We start from the raw sequence: 21457 nt of genomic DNA on the forward strand, positions 1-21457 counted from the left end.
GTTATCTGTCATGGCAACATATACACTTTTGACTGTCCTGATATTACAATGACATTTACAGCTTGTTTACTGTTTCCTATTAGATTATTTCTCTCAGCACCTGGGGAGTATCTGAATGTACTTTCAGCTCTTGAGAGTCTGAATATTTCCATTCTAAAAGCTATGGATAAAACTAAAGAGGTACGTTTTGCATTATGTGAATTTGATTTAAATCAAGTTTGTTCAGTATTAAAACACATGCCGAGTGAATATAAGTAGGCTATGTTATGAAACTGACACAAACACACACACACACACACACACACACACACACACACACACACACACACACACACACACACACACACACACACACACACACACACACACACACACACACACACACACACACACACACACACACACACACACACACACACACACACACACAAACTTTGCAACAAGAATAAGACCAACTAGCAGCTATCTGCTCTCTTTCCAGTGGTAAGGCAATCTGCTAATCGACCCACTAAAGCTAACTTATTATCGTTTTCATTAGTTTAATTAACTACATACAAAGACAACATGTTCATTTGCTAAATAAGTAGGCAGATTTTAGCGGTCTCCCCTTGTTTTCAGTCTCTTGCTAAGATAAGTTAACATGCTGGTAGAGGTTGCCTCATATTTAGAAAGACTGTATATAGTTACTGCAGAGATTTGAGATAATCATTACAATGTTTTATCTCAGATTGTTTCTAATGTATTTTCAAAACAAAAAGCCCAAATAAACCTAACATTAACCTCCACAGAGCATGCATTATTTAATTGCAGTTAAAATGATATTGTAAAATTGCCTCAATTATTTTTAGGTAACAACCTTGAATCAAGGATTTGACTTGTAATACAACAGTAAACATCAATGCTTGTTAAACAAAAATAGGGGAGGAGATGTCTGCTGAATGATTATGCTTCCTGTCCTAATTAGATCCCTTTGTTCCTCTGATCTGGATCTTTTCTGAAGATATTGGAGTGGGACAATTCCATAGAGGATTTTGCAATAGCTAGTTGGCAGCTGTGGTCCGTCAGCTTGTGCTCTGGACTGCTAATTCCATGATGAATTTCCACTAGGGGCTACTTGTCAATTTAAGTTTGGACACAGAGAGCTGCGCTGTTACTTTAGTAGCACATTGCATGCAAAGACTAATTTGAGAGTGCATAATCATATTTGTGTTTAGGGATGCAAGCAACAATTATGGCACCTATTAGAATCCTTCCACCTTGGAGTTTGGATATGAGGTACTGAATAATGCATGTGTTCAAATAATTAATTAGCCCATTTAATTGCAGCTGCCTCAAAGGTCTACCTTGTACTGTTTTGGAGAATTGTGTCTTGTCTCTGAATTGCTTTTAATTTTGTGTTGCTTCTAGTTGTGCAATATGGGAATAAACCTGTCCTTCTGTGCGTCACTCTGTCTCTCAGGAGTACCTGGGTTCCAGTGTGTTGGGCCAGTTTGTCACCAGGTTCATGCTAAGAGAGACATCCAGTCAGCTTCTGTCTCTACAGAGGTCCCTGCAGTGTGCCATGGAAGCTGTTGAAGAGCAGAGCAGCCCTGCACCGTTAGTACTGAACAATTACACTGTATCATTTGTTAATATACTATACATATTTCAATATTCTCTCTACTATGACATAGCCTCAAACTATACTTCCTCACCCTGACAAAGGCCCTTCACTGAAACACATTAAATGCAAGTAAAGAGGATTCTTGATTGGCTAAACGTTACAATTATGTATCAGGGTGGCATAAAAGTTGAGCTTACTTCCAGTGCAAAAGCACATTGAACTAGTATGAATTGTGCAACAAAAACACATTGGTTTCCTTTGATCATGCCCATCTTTCCATAACTGCAGCCATCAACGTGGTGTCTGTAACAAGGTGCTTCGACTTAAACCTGAAAAAAATAGGAAACTTCCTGTTGGCATGAAGTCTCTTCAGCATTTTCGTCCTTTTATGTTTTGCATTGTAACTTCATTTAATTTAAATTTTTTAGGGGTTAACCTTAAGTTTATCAAGGCCTCTTAACGCCACCTTTGTTACAGCACAGGTGCAAGTTGGAGCATGGAAGCTGCCTACAGTAAAATACACAATCAAACAATGACTTTTTCTTTTCTTATTTTGCACAGTTTAAAAACAATAGATATGGTAGATGAGTGCTAGTCCTTATACTACATGTAACTATATAAGAAGTAAGTCCATATACAATATAAAATGATGTATGTGAAGAATCGTCACGCAAAGATGGTGACACTCAAAGCAAAACTCTTGTGAAGTGTGTTATCCACAACTGATTATGGTTAGGATTACATTAAATGATTATCTTAGGAACCATCTTGAGAGAGTTTTGCAGATCTAGAGTTACAATCTAGACACAATCATGAAGGTATGACAATACACACAATGGATTGATATTTTCTCTGCCAGGACTTAAACAATGATGTTCTACACTGGGAAGCATCAGCCTGCAGGTTAACATTTGGAAGCAAAGATGCTTCAGTGAGTTGCTGTTGTTTATCAAGTGTTGGAAGGGTGCATGATGTTGCTGAAGCCTGGTGGAGAGATGTGTCAATACATTGGAGGCAATTAATCTATAGCTTTGCAAAACCACAAACAGTCAAGAAAAATGCTACACTAAATATATTCTTCTTCGACCACCTATTTTAGCAGCCCTGTAATACACAGCTGCACAACCTCTATGCCATTAAAAATGAAAATGTTGTCAGTTGTCAGAACTGGAAAGGAAATTCCACTAATCAGTGCCACATCAAAAGCCCCCCCCCCTCCTTTTTAACACAGCACTTGTTATCTGCTACTTTCTAGCAGTAAATCAAACAGTTGCCTCACTAATAGGCAGACTGCTTGAAATTTAATAGTAATGTCAAAGAGCCTAGTGCTTTCATTTAAATGTAAAAAGAGCTAATAGAACAAAAAACTCAACTTTAAATTGATCTCACCAATTCTACTTATTGTTGCAATGGAAACACTGTGTTTTATTCTGAGCATTGTGGTTCATCAGAGACCTGAGCGATTCTTTGATGCAATACTTCAATCAATTCAATGCAGAGGATGCTCAAAGAGAAACAATCCATCAACGACATTTAATGAGTAAAAGCTATCTTTCCCCAGGTCAATGTCATAACAACTGGCTTTCAACTGACTTACATTTGAAATAGCAAGGATACTTTCTGTTGCTACCTTATTTGACAGCTTGCAGCTGAGTTTGTCTGTTCCACTGTGTCAGCTCCCCTCTCTCCCCTCTGGGTAGCACTCTGGTATTATTGGAAATAATGTAGTGATTATAGCCAAGGTGAATTATTGAGAATGGACTGGGGCAGGCAGAAGGGAAGCAGTATGAGAAAAGATGATATTGGTGGCATTGAAATACAGAACAAGTGAGTCATGGAGAAAGGGATGGCCAATAAAGATGAATACAAAAATGAAATGAATGCCAGAATGAAGCAGAATGTCTAAGATGAATAGGGAAAAAAAGGACAGAGGGGGCGTAATGAAAGGCATGATGAGGATCTTTTTTGGCCACAAATATTAAGATCTATACTGGGTATAGACTATGGAAAGAGAAAGAGTGTGTTAGGTGGGGCTGAATAAGAGACATGGTGCATTGAGATGGCAACAAACTGCTTATTTCTCTCCTCTGCCTCCCTGCTGTGGATGTAAGGCTGTTGCAGTGGCCTTTGGGCGCCAGGCTGTTCTCAGCATGAGAACCTCCTAGCAATGTGCTCCCTCTGTGCTGTCAACGTGACGCTGTGCGCAGACACATGCACACACACACACACACACACACACACACACACACACACACACACACACACACACACACACACACACACACACACACACACACACACACACACACACACACATACAGGCAATAACACAAAAAAAGGAGGTAGAAAGATGCACACTAACAAGAACAAACTAATGTGTGTGTGTGATTATTTGATTGTGGAAGTGCAGGGGCCTATCCCACTTTCTTAAATCTCTCTTTCTCTGAGACATTAACCTCAGTGTTGACTTTTATCAATTATTGATGAATAAATGCATCCTTCCATACCTTGCTCCTTACCTTCTATATATCTTTTATCAATAATTCCATTTCCATTCCCGTGTGACTACCTGGGTCTGCCAAATCTTCTCCTTGGTTTATTTTTTCCACGTACCCCACTGACAGATGCTGTCTCTCTCTCTGATGTTTGTCTGCCTGGGTCTCCACTGTGTCATAGCAGGAGAGAGGTAAAGGCCCCGGAGCTGACAGCAGTTCAAAGGAATGGCAGGCGGTGTGGTCGCAGGTTCCAAAATAACCTCTCCATGTCCCCCTCAGATCCCTGCTCCAACATCCTGACCACCGGTAAGAGGAATATTACATAATATTACAACTTTACTTTAATAATCTACCTCAACAAATCCCTCATAACCTAAAGCTTACTTATCTCCTTAACATTTTATTTGAGAAATTAGTTGAGACATTGTCCCTCATTTCTCATTTGCCTGTCTTCAACTTCAGCCCTTTTTTTTTTTACTAAAAACATAATAATTTCCTTGGAGATTGTAGTTGTTTTAACACATTCCTCCAACAAGAGTAAATAGGGCATGTGCTGCCAACCACTTTATAGCAAGAATGTCTGGCAGCAGGATGGTTTATGTGGGATTGACTCCAAGTAAACTTCAGTGTACATTTTTATCATGAAGAAATCACAGTTTCTTTTAAAACGCCAACTCGAAATGAGATGGCGTTTTTTTCCTAAAGACAATTCTTTAATGTTAAGCTTAATTTCTTCTTCTTACTTTTGTTGATAGACATAGCATCATATATTGAGCCTGAAGGGAAACAAGAGTGAACCCTTACTGTCAAATAACAAATTATTATACATACAGTATATATATATTTTTTTTCACAATATATTTTGTTCTGAATTCCTAAGGCTTTTGATTTCTCTATACAGTTGCAAGAAAAAGTATGTGAACCCTTTGGAATGACCTGGATTTCTGCATAAGTTGGTCATAAAATGGAGGAAGCCACTGCTGTCCAGAAAAAACATTGCTGCACGTTTGAAGTTTGCAAAAGAGCACCTGGATGTTCCACAGCACTACTGGCAAAATATTCTGTGGACAGATGAAACGAAAGTTGAGTTGTTTGGAAGGAACAGACAACGCTATGTGTGGAGAAAAAAAGGCACAGCACACCAACATCAAAACCTCATCCCAACTGTGAAGTATGGTGGAGGGAGCATCAATGTTTGGGGCTGCTTTGCTGCCTCAGGGCCTGGACAGATTGCCATCATCGACGGCAAAATGAATTCTCAAGTTTATCAAGACATTTTGCTGGAGAACTTAAGGCCATCTGTCCACCAATTGAAGCTCAACAGAAGATGGGTGATGCAACAGGACAACGACCCAAAGCACAGAAGTAAATCAACAACAGAATGGCTTCAACAGAAGAAAATAGGCCTTCTGGAGTGGCCCAGTCAGAGTCCTGACCTAAACCCAATTGAGATGCTGTGGCATGACCTCAAGAGAGCGATTCACACCAGACATCCCAAGAATGTTGCTGAACTGAAACAGTTTTGTAAAGAGGAATGGTCCAAAAGTCCTCCTGACCGTTGTGCAGGTCTGATATGCAACTATAGGAAACGTTTGGTTGAGGTTATTGATGCCAAAGGAGGGTCAACCAGTTATTAAATCCAAGGGTTCACATACTTTTTCCACCCTGCACTGTGAATGTTTACATGGTGTGCTCAATAAAAACATATAATTGTTTGTGTGGTTTTAGCTTAAGCAGACTGTGTTTGTCTATTGTTGTGACTTAGATGAAGATCAGAACACATTTTATGACCAATTTATGCAGAAATCCAGGTAGTTCCAAAGGGTTCACATACTTTTTCTTGCAACTGTATGAGAGACAATATGTGTAAGATACATTTCTACAAGTTAGTATTGCTCTCTTTTCTCTGCCCTTGTCAGCTGATGTCCATCTGTTTGGAAATGGCTGATCTTTTGATATCAATGGAATATTAACACATTTACATTGCTGTTGGTCATTCTGATGATTTAGTACTGTTTTGTCTACAGGTGTGTGCATGGAAGATGGAGAGAACTGGTGCTCTCAAGTCAACAGGCTGCAGCTGCTGCTTGATAAGCTGGAGTGTCAGGTGGGAAAATATTTTTTTTCTAAATCATTTATTTGGAAGAAGGATACAAATGAAATCTGACAGGTTAGGCCCCGGACCAGAAGGGGCCCCCCAAAGAAGGGAGATTAAGAAGGTCCACAGCAACGACAACATGAAACACCCTTTAATTTACTGCAACAACATGTCGGGTAACCCCCTCAAGGCGGCCCCATGCATAGCGCGCCGTAAAATGCTGCTTCTTCGTTGCCTTGCTCCGCTCGGGGGGTGGAGGGGGGGTGTGCTGTCGGCTGTGCGTGGTGATGATAAGCTGGTTCGAGGGGCCCCCAGTGAATGTTTGCCTAGGGGCCCCACAGACTCTAGAATCGGCACTGGGAGCAGGTAGAGGGAGGTGGGAGTGGGACAGGGATTTTCCACAGGCTATGTGTTCATAGCAAGTTCATAGCCATGCCAGTTAATTGAAAAATGTATAAGACAATTTTGCAGTATAAATGATGCAGAGAATATGCAAGTATATAGTAATGCATTAGCATTTTGAACAGGCACATATGTATTAATGTGTTGACTACAAAACTACAAACACATGGATGGACACATGGGTTTCACTTCAATGGTTCAATGTTTACTTGTGAAAAGGTGTCAGCTTAGTGCTTGAATGCTTTCAGCTGTGATAGAAACAACAGCCTCTTTGCACAGACCTTTTTATGTATTTTCAGTTGTTTAGATACATCAACTAGATCCAATATTGTACACTCAAATTTGCACTGCCAGGATAATTCATATTGGTTTGTAGCGAACAAAAGAGCAGGGTGCATTTACAACATGTAAAAACCTCGTATTTCTCATTCCATTCTTGCTATAAGGTCTCAAATCCTCTATCACACTCTCCTGCAACCGATCGATCTCCTTTCTCTCTGTCTGTTCTGTTCTTTATTAACTCCCGTTATTCCCATCTTTTGATGTTCATTCTTCCTCCCCTTTGAATCTCTCACAAAGCATTGTTTCTCTCTCCAGCCCTTGCTTCTGCCAACCAACGGGGACTCAGAGTGCAATTTCAAAGCAATTCATAATCTGCAGGATGTGCGGGGTGCAATATCCATCCCCACACTTCAACGTCACCACCATCACACACACCTTCCGTCCATCTCACTTCCTTCTCTTCTCTCTAAAATTCGACAGAATTCGTTTTTTTGCCTTAAAGGTTATGTTTTCTGTGTACAAACATAGATACACAAGAACCTAACCTTCAGGATGCAAAACTAATTCGGTTTTATTGTATTCCCTGTGTTTCATTTTTCATTAAATCATAAGTTTGAAGACTGTTCGTGTGGATAGCCTAAGGATGTTTGAAATAAATAAATCGCGTGTGGTGAATAATATTTTTTTCTCTTGTTTTTCTTTAATCTCCTTTCTTTAGTGTGGCTCTGGCTGACATCATGCCATCATTCCATTACCCTCCTTTTATTATAAGGAATACAATGGCATTATTGAATGAATGGATATAACCTTTATAGCCCCTTAGGGAATATTTCTTGCACAACGGCCTTTGAAAAATGTTGAATCTCATGCATTAACTCATCAGATATTATATAAAAGAGCAAGAGAAAAATGTAATAGGTTATTTCGTGGCCCATGTTTCATCCTTCAATTAAGTTTCATTAAAAAAACAGGCCAGTACTTTTTCTGCAATCCCGCTGACATACATAGCCTCATTGTTTCAGGTAATTATTCAATGCAATAGAAGTGAAATATGCTTAAATTAAACTTGTAGTCGTTACCAAATAGGTGTGTGTGTGTGTGTGTGTGTGTGTGTGTGTGTGTGTGTGTGTGTGTGTGTGTGTGTGTGTGTGTGTGTGTGTGTGTGTGTGTGTGTGTGTGTGTGTGTGTGTGTGTGTGTGTGTGTGTGTGTGTGTGTGTGTGTGTGTGTGTGTGTGTGTGTGTGTGTGTGTGTGTGTGTGTGTGTGTGTGTGTGTGTGTGTGTGTGTGTGTGTGTGTGTGTGTGTGTGTGTGTGTGTGTGTCACCAAGGCTCCTCCGTGCTTTGTTAAAGTCGCTGGTCTAGCCTCGCCTACATGTGAGTCCCTGGCTCAATTTCAATGTCCACACTGACAGACTCGCAGACTTTGAGGCGGGTTCCTGTCAGTCTGTAAATGTTTAGGGCTGTGTCAAATCGTCAATTGCCTGAGGGCTCTCTCACAGACATTTTGAGCCCTTATTGCCGCTCTGGAGATTTTGCCTGAGGGAATTACTCACAATCAATAGATTTCACATCATAATACAGGGGGGACCTGGAGGCATTAAGAAAAATGGTACACAAAGAGGACTGCACATGGTTGTTCTGCTTTGTATATTAAATGAACAAACAAACTAATTGGGTTTGTTATAAGATGGCACATAAAGAGAGAAAAACAATAGGATTCATTACACATCTAATGTATTCATCATTTAATTTAATTTGCATTTGTCTGCTTAGTAAATTGATTATTTGACAATTTCCTTATGTCTATCTTGATCAAATCAGGCAGTCAAAGCATAACAAAGGAGTTTAAAACCTAAAACTGCCATTGTAAAGTTAAAAGGATAATACCACCACAGAGTGAACTCCATGGCAACCTTAAAATCAGATAGAATAAAATGTTTTATAAAGAAATATGCTTATACTCATGGCACAACTGACCTTTCTTTCCTGAATTTAACAGAGCCAACAACGTCTCCTGCATCATTCATATGTACCTTCTTGTTTCAGGGTCCAAAGTTGGAGCCACTCAAAGAAGATACGCTGGCCAGCACATACAAATCTGTAAGTCCAAACTGATATAAGAATATCTCCTGGAATAGTGACCGGAGCAAAGAAGCAGTGACTAAATGTAGCAGGTATTATTGAGCAGATGTCATGGTCCAGTAGTATCATTTGTTGTCATAACAATCAGATTACAGATGTAATGGCCAGAGGGTTTTCACACACAGGGAATTTGCCTTTGTGTTGGATAAAGTAAGAGAAAATAAAAGATAAAAGCAAGTACTGCCAAAAAAGCCTTATTAATAATTTATAAACTATATATTTGCTATAATTATAAAGTAAAACATTTTGACATTATATCTGATTTAAAATGAAGAGCTGAATGTGCAAACATTCACAGTATAACCATGAACAGTACATATCGAGGTAAAGAATAACTTACTAAAGGCTCACACTCACAGGTATAATTAAATGTAAAAAGCCAGTCATTACAACACTAAATGTTAAGTTGACATTTTACAGGTTCAGAAATGTTGCATAGCCACACACACACTGAAAACAGCGACTGTTGCTGATGGAGTTTTTTTGTGTCCTTATAAGCCACATTAACATTTAACAGACAGCATTTCATAGCAATCAAACACTTCTCTGTCTGAGTTATTATAGAGAACAACCCTATCTTTGTCTGAATGTATTGTGGTTTGATTGCAATGATTGTGCCTGACTGCAAATCAAGGAGAGTACAAACATAGAAAGAACTCACATAATAATGTTATGTTAATGATTATTTTGCTTTTTTTAAAGCCATCATACTTAGCCCTTTCTCCTTTTTTCAACATAATCGGTGCATGTGTCTTTATAAATTACAAAGAGTGGAAAGACATAGTTGAGGCGATGCCACTTTGACACTGATAAGATAAAAGTATAATTGTATTCAAAGCATATCCCCATATATAACCCCCCCTTAATTACATATTTAACATGTGGTTCTACTCCATTAACACCCCGTATATAATCATTCTGATTGTGTACACCTCCAGTATTGACAGTATGTTGACAGTATGTTCCAAAAAACTGACAGCATATCATTTAAAAACTATTTTCATCTGCACTTAGCAATTTATTCTCTCTGAAAAAAGGGCATTTTATCATCCAGTTTGTTTACCTCCCCATTTTAAATCTCAAGCATCATGTCTGTTTTTTTCTCAAAAACAAATTATACCAACGTGTTATGTTTTTGTGCACATTTATGCTCATTGCGTCTATTAAAATCAATATTTGACAAGCTTCAAAGCAAAAGGGCCAGTTTGTGTTCAACAGGCTCACCTTGAGAAACGAGAGAGTAAATACAATTTGGTCTGAGTGGACGCACACAGGCTAAAGAAAATGCTGACTCATGGTACACTTGAGTGATGGAAATGAGAGGTGAGAGTGCCAGTAACCTATTGTTAGGTGTGACAGTTATACTACAGGAATAGTAAATTGATTGTCGGTTTTACGTTATTAAACTGGTTGAAAAGAAGGAAAATCATAGAAAAGGCATTGCTTTTTTGTCTTTTTAAGATTGTATAGTAAGTATATAGTGCCCAATGCAAACAAATATTAAAAAGAAAAGAGACTCTACTTGTTACAAAAAGCTCGAGCAGATTTTTGTTTGATAAAGTTGGGAAAGATATGCCTACAAAGTTTCTGCCACGAAGCGATTGACCCTAACATCCACTTTTTACAAACAACATGTTTTGGTAGAAAGTTGAAAATCTCAAGAGATCTTTAGAGATTGATTTATCAAAACATAACCTACATGGCACATACAACCAAAAAAGTGCCTCCTTGTAATGAAGATAACTAACCTTTTTAGGGCAGATCCAAGTCTGTGGAAACGGTGCCAATAAAAGATAAGCCATAAGACGCGTTCTACTTCCTACTGGTTGCAGGGGTGACTCACTCTTGTATGGAATTGTTGAGAAAAGAAGAAGAGAGGGCAGCAGGTTGATGCGAGGACGCTGAATCACTGCCAGTCTGGGAAATGTGGCTCGTTAGATGGGCACATGAATCAATAAAGGAAGAAAAACTATTTCAAAGCACTTTATTTTTTTCTTCTGAGGTCTGTGGATTGATATGGAAAGCAGGTGTTTTATGACACATTTTCATGGTATATTTAGATAAGTTAGGTTTGCTGGTAAACTTCAAGAAACAGTGTGAAAAAAACAACTTACTTAAGTTCAAAAACTGATCTGACAACACTGATCAGGGGTCATGGCAACGCATTTAATATAGTGCAAGTATCCTCAGCCATCTGTTAGGCAACCGTTACGTTGTTTATAGCGTTCAAGAAGTCCTTGAATGTACCTACTTTATGTTAGTGGTTACGTTTTACTCACACAGATACATTGACTAACAAAACTGAATGTACTACCAAAGTGCTTTTAAATGAGAGCAATACCAAGTGATGTAATGTTTAGTTATTTATATCTCATCTGCTGTTAATTTGAGTGAGATACAGTATTTACCCTTAGGAAAGTATAATCAGTTTCTTATCAAATGATTCAAAAGTATCCATCCTGACATATCAACACACCTTTACCTCAGGGGGTAATGTGAGCCTACTGTCACACACACACACACACACACACACACACACACACACACACACACACACACACACACACACACACACACACACACACACACACACACTTCTTGACAGCCGATGCATCATCTCATAATTTTCCTGTCTCGTTTCCAACAGAACATCCTGCTTGTTCAGAGGCAAATGTCGGTGCCAGATGAAGAGCTTGACAACTTCCGGAAAGTTCTGAATAGCTACATGGAGGCCACCGCAGCCCACTCTGACAACCTGCAGTGAGTGCTTGTTTTCAGACAAGGCAATATATATTTTACAAATGATGCCAGGCTCTACTGCTGAGGTAGCATTTAGAAAATTGAGGAAAGGTTGAATCAGGGGTTGGACTTGACAACTGTGAGTAAACTGAGGAAAATGGATTGAAAGCTGCTGTTACTGAAACGTTCCATTAGCATTGTATCGTTTATGCTCCTCGACTATAATAGCAGCTTTTGGCAGACCCCAGACTGTGAGCAGCTTGATAAAAAAATTAATGAAATTGTTTTAATAACCACTTAATATTTTCCCACTGTCACTAACCTAATTACTGAAATAGAGCTAATTTTCTCTTTAATGCCGTCTGCTGTTGTGCTGCAAAAAGCTTTGCCCCTTGCCTTGTTCTGACTTACTGATACCTCCTGAAGGTTTAAACACTTTATGTTTGTTGAGTGTAAACTCTTTCTCTCTTTGTGTTTTCCACTTGCCCCACTCTACTTTCTTCTCCATCCTGCTGTCAGCGTGTCCGTTCAGAAGCTCCCGGGAAAGCTGTGTTACATAATGTATGAGTTCTGGCAGGACCGTATCTCCTGGATGAGGTCAGTTGTGTGTGTGTGTGTGTGTGTGTGTGTGTGTGTGTGTGTGTGTGTGTGTGTGTGTGTGTGTGTGTGTGTGTGTGTGTGTGTGTGTGTGTGTGTGTGTGTGTGTGTGTGTGTGTGTGTGTGTGTGTGTGTGTGTGTGTGTGTGTGTGTGTGTGTGTGTGTGTGTGTGTGTGTGTGTGTGTGTGTGTGTGTGTGTGTGTGTGTGTGTGTGTGTGTGTGTGTGTGTGTGTGTGTGTGTGTGTGTTAGGGGTTTCACAACTACCAATATTTACTAGTCGACACGTTTTTCAAAATAGCAGTCGACTAGTCGTTACGTCATAATAAAGACACACAAAGAGAGGTGTACAACTTTATTTTATATTGGAACTCATACAGTAACATTAAACACTGCATTTTAATTTGTGTTACATGGCTGAGTAAATAACAAACAGTAACTGGACTCACCAAAATCGACAGCAAAAAACTCTTGTTTACATAAATGCCACGTAAATCCAGTGCGCAACAGCGCTTTGCGTAACACTTCGCTGTCCTCCACGATAACGAACACCTTTCCATATTTTTGGTTTGGTTTGAACACCAACGCATCGACATGTGAGGGAAGGAGGCTTGACCGCTTTCGGGTGACAGTGTTGCCTGCCAGGGAAAAAACCCTCTCACTCGGGGTCCTTGTGGCTGGAATAGCCAGGTAGCTCCTCGAAAGCGGGGAAAGCGGGGAAAGCGGTGCACGTTTTCTGCCCACCACTCCAGTAGATTATCCATTGTGGGGATATGCGGTGTCCGCTGGCATTAATCCCGTAGCTCATCATCCGCATCACTGTTGACTCTTGTTTTCTTACTGCTCGTCTGCCTCTGTCCAGCGCTGACGCCGGTCCGTTGCTCACTGGTGCTAGCATTACTGCTAGTGCTAGCTGTCGGCAGCGGGTGTTTCATCTTCAGATGGTTGCGCATAGCAGATGTATTTGTATTGTACTTCAGTACAGCTGTACACAACTGACACTTCACTGTGGAGTTGGTTACATCTTCGTTGAAGTTCTGCCATACATAAGAATGTCGGACGTGTTTTGTAGCATTTTGCAGCACCTCGTTTACCTCCATTTTTTTCACGACTAGTTGACTAGGGCCTACAGCGCCGACTAGTGGTAAAGGTAGTCGACTAGTCGATTAGTTGGTGAAACCCCTAGTGTGTGTGTGTGTGTGCGTCAGACTGTTTGACTCTCTTACCTTTTGGTATGTAAATGTTCCCCACCACTGAAGTTGAGCAGATGGTCCATCTCTCAGTTACACACACACACACACACACACACACACACACACACACACACACACACACACACACACACACACACACACACACACACACACACACACACACACACACACACACACACACACACACACACACACACACACACACACACACACACACACAGTCTCGTTGAAACACACATAAAACATTAACATTTGGTGGAAATACTGGTCTTCATTTTTTTTTTATGGTAAAAAGTTTCTTAAAAATACTTATTATTATTATCTTTATATATTTTTGACCTACTATTGCAACTTATTTCCTTAGATTGTTTCTTTTTGTACCATCAGACACTAAAGCAAATTGCTTATGTGTAAACAAACCTGGCAATAAACTTGATTCTGATAAATACACAGAAATCGTTTCAATGCCACTTTTTTTCGATCCAATGTCAACGTAAAATAAAAGAAGGTCTAAGAAATGTGGCATTTTAAATCTGATCAATAGTCTAATTGTGCTGATACTGACAAACTCTCTAACACTTCACTTTGCTAAAGGTGATTATTGTCATCCCTAATTTGCTTCTTGATTGTCTAACTCTATAGCTACCTGCAGTCCAACAGCAGTAAAGATTTCCAGCGCTGCGTCATTGACATGTTGGAGGAGGCTGAAGCAGTTTCCACCATGTTGCTCCCAGGTGTGTATATCTGCTTCCATGTGTGTCAATATCCAACACATTACATTACATTGCATTTAGCTGACGCTTTTATCCAAAGCGACTTACAATAAGTGCATTCGACCAGGAAGATACAACCTTGAAGAAAACAGAATCATATAAGTACATCAGGTTTCAGAGAGCCAAACATTTCAAGTGCTACTCAACTGGCTTTAGATAAGCCAGTCCTTTATTAGTATATAAGTGCTTTGTTAGTAATTCAATCGCTCGAAGTGGAGTCTAAAGAGATGAGTTTTCATTCTGCGCCGGAAGATGTGCAAGCTTTCTGCTGTCCTGATGTCAATGGGGAGCTCATTCCACCATTTTGGAGCCAGGATAGCAAACCCACGTGTTTTTGCTGATGGGAACTTGGGTCCCCCTGGCAGTGCGGGTGCAGCGAGCTGTTTGGCTGATGCAGAGCGGAGTGCACGTGCTGGGGTGTACGGTTTAACCATGTCCTGGATGTAGGAAGGGCCAGATCCATTCGCAGCATGGTATGCAAGTACCAGTGTCTTGAAGTGGATTCTAGCAGTTACTGGAAGCCAGTGAAGGGAGCGGAGGAGCGGCGTGGTGTGGGAGAATTCAGGAAGGTTGAAGACCAGACGAGCAGCTACACTAAACGTCATCATTCACAATATTTTAGAAAGCAAGTGTTGCAACCTCTGATTAGTTTTAAATCAACCCAAATGATTTATATATTCTGATTTTGGTGAGATCTAGTTATATTATGCCCTAAATGTTACATATCATTTCACTTGATTGTTTTGTTCATTTTTGTTTTAATGAAAGACGTTCCTTAGCTTCTACATGTGTAAATATCTGCTAAGAAAAATATCCTGATATTTGTTTTAAGCGATGAGGACAAATATCCTGACTTCATGAGTTTGACATTGTTGTGTTCATATATGACCCATACAGTTTTGGCCCAGTTATGACACCCAGTTATTTCCCAAACTCCTCGGGTGTTGAGAGATGGCAGAGTTTCTGCTCAGCGGCCTCTGTGACCTGTCATTTCTCCGCAGTCTGAGAGTCGGTTCTGATCATACTGTGCCGGGTCTCAAACAGAGCCTTGCTGCTCTACAGTGTCAACAGCAATTCCACGTCTTTCTGAAAAAGTCAGGGGATCTGCTCAGTGCTCACATTCACTTCACAATGCATGGCTTTGAAAATCGTTGGTCTTTAGCCAAAGCTGAAACAAGTTTGTATCTGCTCTATCTGCATCCAGTGTAACCTAATGACATGTTGATGTCAAAATGTAATGTTGTACTGTTTGTACTGGTAGTGTACAATCATTGAAAGTACTTAAAAGGGCTGTACTAACAGGAAATGGTTACATTCGAACATGTAATACTGTTGCTGTTGTTGTGTTTGCCAACATGTTTATAAAGCTGTTTAAACTCAAACTGTTATTAAGTGGACACGGAATATAACATTGACCTATAATAGCCTTTTTCAAATTGGTTTTATTTCTCTTTTGGTTATGGTCACTGCTCTTGGTGGTACATTCTGCTGTTTCGTGCATTAGTACATTAGGTTTATGTGTTATGATACGTTAAGATGTACTAAAACCTCCCATCTTTGGATGTCAGGGGAGCGGCCAGAATTTCTGGGCCTCACGACAATAAATCACTTTGAGAAATTGGTTATTTAGCCTAAAGGTAGAAAATGTTTTTAAATCAAGCATTTACTGGGAGAACAGCGGATGTTTTTGCGATATTCTCGCCAAACAGTATACTCTGTTTTCACTGCCCACTGAAAGGTTCTGATGTTTGCCGACATGGCACGGGTAAGATGTGTAGGGTAAAGGTGTTTACAGAGCAAAAACATAGATTATCACCTATCTTTTTGCCTTATTTTGGACACATTTGCTTGTTGAAAATAAGATCTAGGTGCAGCACTATGTTTGGCATTGTGACTCCCATCTGACGTACATATCTTAATTTTTCATCATCAACACTTCAACACACGACACGAATCACTCACACTCCACCATGACTCCTCTCCCTCTTAAGGACAACTGATTAATCGATTGCATGCTTCTTAATGTGCTTCAGAAAGCAATAAGGTTCATTATTATATCGCCATTGCAGATGGTGATTTGGCTGTGTGGGCTGCACGAGTCGCCCTCGTTGCTAAGTTACCAAATGGGGTTGTTTACCTCCACATCTGTGACTATGCATGCTGACAAACATGACGACTTAACATTTGTGGCGAAAACACAAAATATGCTACATAAAGGTCACTTTTACAGGTAGTAAAAAGAGAATCTGAAAATGTAAATATAAATGATATAATATATATACTTAATATGTTTCTTACGTTTATGGACAACTCTGGGAGAGATTGTACTCATAGCTGCTTGTTAAAGGAAAATGTGTGTGTTTATTTTGAGCTGTGTTATTTTAAAGACAGACATCATTAGTGAGTTACTGGCCAGTTTGTCTGCTGAGGAACAAATGATGCCACGATGCACTGATTGGGAGAAAGAGGGTTTAGGAAGCGTACGTCAGAAGCACAGGAAGGAGTCGACTCTGGAACAATGATATAAAAATAAATAAAACACAACGTTCTGCAGCAGCGGCTATTATTATCTGTCAGAGCCGGTCACTCGACACTCATTCCTTCACGTTTATCTTCCAGGATAAGCTTTGCCCTAAAGCCCAGTGTCTGAAGGTTGTTCTATCAAACATTGTTTCACTACCGCTAAGAGTCTGTGCAAAGCTTATGAGAGTGCCACTGTTTGACTAAAAAAGGATATGTTTTATATGTAAAATAATTGAATGTGTCAAACATGCTAAGAAATAAGAACAATGGGAATCCGTTGAGGAATCTGGTTGAAAGGACTATGTACACTTTGTAGGATAATGCTGCTACTGCCCAATAGTTTTGTTTTTGTTTAGTTTTTAATTTATTTAATTTAATGTCTTTTTTTATTATATATTTCTTCTTTCTTTTCCAAATGATGTCCTTTCTTGTCTTTGCCTCTGTTTTTGACATTTTGTATGTACGTTTGTGTTAGGTATGTTGTGTCTTGTAACTATATTGTATTCAGTGATGCAAACACAGGTAAAGTGAAAAAAGAGAGAACTATTCGAAGCAGAAAAAAACAGCGTAATATACCATCTGACAATGACAGATCTTTCTTTTGGGGTATTTTACAAATCACTCCCCTTTCAAACTCTATTCTTGTTATTTTTAACAACTTTTTTTTGTTACTGTCATACAGTATTTTATACCTGTTAATAATTGAGTCTCTAATGTCTCATTAATAACTATAATGATCATATCAAGGTGTGCCTTAACATCACTGAGCTGAGGTTATTTGAGCCTCTCAGGAGAGAGCTCTCTTCCACCTGGTTGTAGAAAAGCTCTTTAGATTCGTTAGCATAGCTAGCTAACCAGATGCTAATAACAACAGATCGCCACTGTGCTTACAACTAAAGACACAGCCACGCAAACACTGCGGCATGTGTCCGGCTCCTTATGGGTACTGCAATATTTGAAGAGCTGGAGCAGCGTTTCGATGCTCTCCGTTACACCTTCCAGACGAGACATAACCACGTGAAGACCTATGGTGAAGACACGTTACGCTCGTGTTGTGTTCAGTGAACCTGTCCTTGGCCAGGAAAAACAGGCACTCGCTTGTTTAATTATTTTGCGATCTAGATTTCTTCTTCTTTTTTGAAGTGAGAAGTTGTCCATCCTGACGGACCCCCCCCCCCGCCCCAAAACGAAAACTCTTCGGTTCTCCACAAATTACACAAGTCACCCAAATCAGCGTTAGAAAAGCGGGAGGCGCCGAAAAGCGACTAATTTGCATCACTGTGTATTAAAAGAATGACAAATGAATTACATTTTTAAAAATTAAAATAATTAGCTTTGTATCTTCCCTGTGACGATGAACTACGTTTTGCCGCAATGAATTGGTTAAATTGCCGCCATTGCCACATGACATAAATCTTTTTCACATATATTATCTATAAAAAAAGTTTGGATGATAAATAATAAAATGTAGAGCTTGACTAAATGTTATTCAGATGAATGACTACTGAATAAACCCTGACATGTGTCCTTGGAGTCACGCATTGAGTCATACAGTGTGTAGTGACCTTAACTCTCTTTTTGTATGTTTCCTCAGCTTCCTGGTGGATAATGACTAACAACTAGAAACCATCCAGAATGTCACATCTCCTGCCTACACTGTCACACGGACGAAGACACACTGGCGCATAAACACAGCCACCCACACACACACATACAAAAACACTCACACACACAGAAGAATTCAATAGGCCTCCATGTGTTTGAAAGCAACAGGAGACGGAGACATCAGGCGTCATACAGTATTCTCCAGCAGCATCTTTAATGTTCCTCTGTCTGCCACTGCTCATTATTGTGCTGCTTATATCAACGCCGCCTATAGCCAATACACTGACTTGAAAGTGACTGATTCTCTGCAATGCAAAATCCTTTTAATCTCACAACCCTGTCTCCCTCTCTGCCGTGTCGCTTTTGCAATGTTTGTCTTGTATTATGCAAGTGGAGAACAACCAAAAAAGACGCTAGGGTAGGCTAGAATCCAGTTGAAATGGAAATGACCATGCCAGTTGTGTTATTGTGCTTTTGATTAGTTATTTACTGTTGAATACAATTTAAGTAGGAAGAAAAGGCAGAGAGGATGCGGGCCGAAGGGTTCCTGCAGCCTGAACATGCATGCTGATGATTGTGGCCAAAAGCTTTCATTAATAGTTTCCTTTTGAAATCTTGGCCGTATGATACTGTAGCACCCTTTGTTTAGCTATTCTAAAAAGCTATCCCTTCCCTGACGTCTATCTATTGCTAGATACACTATTGCTCGGTTAGTAATATCTCCTCTGAGATGCAGGCTTTGTTTCAAATGTATCAAATCTCTAAATGTGGGGACGTAAGACTTTGTGTGGATTTTCCCTGGATCATTAAGTTATTAAGAGACATGTATTAAATGTATTATATGTTGATTTCAAACATGGTTGAGATAATTGCATCTGTACATATGGAACTTGCTTATATTAATATTTCTGTTGTGTTATCATTTAGTAATGTACCCCACCTTGTAAACAAATGGAAAAGCAACTTTAATAAAATCATTAAAGAAACTTATTTGACAAGTGAACATTCCTCTAAATCTTATTTTCTGAGAGATATGTGCTTTGCCACTTTTAATTGAATTGGATTTGAATGTCAAATGTCTCCCTTTCAGAGATTCCTTCCTGAAACAAATTAAACTTCATTAATAACGTTTGATGATTCCAAACGTTTTGAAGAAGCTGAAGTGCTTTGGCGGGTTTGATTTGGTGATAATTCTCTAAGGGTACAACACAAGCAACTACTTTCACATTACACATGTGTGTTTGATTCAATTCATACAATATGCATTAATGCTGCTTAAAGGGAATCCACTGATGCTGTTGATTCACTTCTGTATACAAGCGGATGCAGATAAGCCTGAATTGAATTGGTGTAAGGTGTAGAAATCCCAAAAATCCAACAAGCAATCTAAAATACAAGGGAAATAATTAGGGTGAAGTCTTTTCCCTGGTCAAGTCTGTCCTGCTGTGAGAAAGATTGAGTCCTGCAGGATCCACCATCAGGTTCCAGACCATGCGTGCTTTTGGCAACAGCTTGCATATCTATGAGTTGTGAAAAGATCAATCAAATATTGTGTTTAAGGGGCGTGAACATATATATATTTATGAAGCAGAATTGTCCTCATGCTAATAACCACATGATGTTTTGAAATCAGGACTGGGAGATGCTACATTCCACACACATAATTCAGACTGGTCTCTCCAATGGTGCAACAGAAGGCACAAATGTAGCAACAGTGCACAGGTATAGGATTAGAGATTTGGGATGCTGCATGCATTCGGAGTATTTCAAACCAAATCCATGCAGAGAGCTCGACAGAAGTCCTTATGCATTTTCCTTTGCAATCAGAAAGTTTGAAGCAAATGTTTTACGAGCTCTGAATAATAATGAAAGGTACTTGCAGCAAGTATTTTTGTATTAATAGAAATGTTAAATTGCTGAGATTGCTCAAATTGTTTGTGCCATATTTGCAAACACACACACAGGCTGGTTTCTGTGGCTGTACGATTTGATTGCATGATTACTGGCCCTCTCTTCTGCAGCCTCCTGTCAGGCAAGCTGTCTGCAGAGGACATACACAGAAGTGGAGATCTGGACAGCCATTTAGATGAGGCTGGGAGGATGAGTAACCACACCTCCTGTTCCTCATCTGTTCATCTTAACAATAAGGGACAAAGTGTCACCATTACATCCATTAACAATGCTGGTGTCAGTAAAATATATAACAAAAAGAATAAAGCCTGTTCCAGTTGAAGAGGAATTTTCATTTAACGTCAATTAGAGACAGAATATCTTGATTTCAGGAAAAGATTTAAATCTATTGCTAAGGAAGATTTGTACATACAGGGAAGTATCAAATACATTATAATTTAAGATAAGAGCAAATAGATCATTATTAAACCAATAATACAACATTATCATGTTTTTGTCTTTTAAACTGTAGCCAATGTAGCCTCTATTATTGCAGCTGCTAGAAAAAATATTGACTCACCAGTGTTTAAAGATCTATCAAGCCTGATTTGAAAGGATTACATTTGGGTAATACTCTTTTTGATGAGACGATTAAAACCCTGCGAAGATCTCTTTGAATCCTCTGTGCGTAGGTAGTTTTTAAATGCAATGAAAAACTATAAAATAATTGAGTTGATTTTGTGAACATTTTAAGGATTACAACTTTAGAGGGATCAGAATTTTGTTTTGAAACATAAGCTCTACTTAAAAGTCTCCAACAAAAGGTATCCAGCTCCTCAGTAACCTCCTGATAGATATAAGTACACATTATTCTTGTGTGCTCCAGGCAAACATTGTGAATACAATGTTTTGTCTGATTTATTGTATATCTTGGAGATGGAGCAGGGATTAACTCGCCCCAGCTTCTGTTCTATTTTTACAGACGATATAGGGATTCAGGTGCTGCTGCTGGAAGAGAAATGTGTAGAATAAAACCAACATGGAATCTATTGTTTTCTCAAAATACAACCCAGGAGCCTCAGGAGATGTATTTAAAG

General features: G+C 39.4%; 1 protein-coding gene across 1 annotated transcript in view; it reads left to right on the forward strand.

Annotated features, from left to right (window-relative positions):
• necab3 (N-terminal EF-hand calcium binding protein 3) overlaps positions 1-19456 on the forward strand; it is a 43661-nt gene extending 24205 nt beyond the window's left edge. The window contains 11 exon segments of the mRNA XM_079682990.1: positions 62-69; positions 72-98; positions 101-180; positions 1460-1596; positions 4283-4404; positions 6126-6205; positions 8926-8979; positions 11669-11781; positions 12280-12357; positions 14212-14303; positions 18460-19456. Coding sequence (XP_079539116.1) covers positions 62-69; positions 72-98; positions 101-180; positions 1460-1596; positions 4283-4404; positions 6126-6205; positions 8926-8979; positions 11669-11781; positions 12280-12357; positions 14212-14303; positions 18460-18488 — 820 coding nt within the window. The 3' untranslated portion in view covers positions 18489-19456.
• The last annotated feature ends 2001 nt before the right edge of the window (positions 19457-21457 follow it).

The sequence above is a fragment of the Notothenia rossii genome (assembly GCF_949606895.1).
Source record: "Notothenia rossii genome assembly, chromosome: 5".
In the NCBI taxonomy this organism is placed as follows: domain Eukaryota; kingdom Metazoa; phylum Chordata; class Actinopteri; order Perciformes; family Nototheniidae; genus Notothenia; species Notothenia rossii.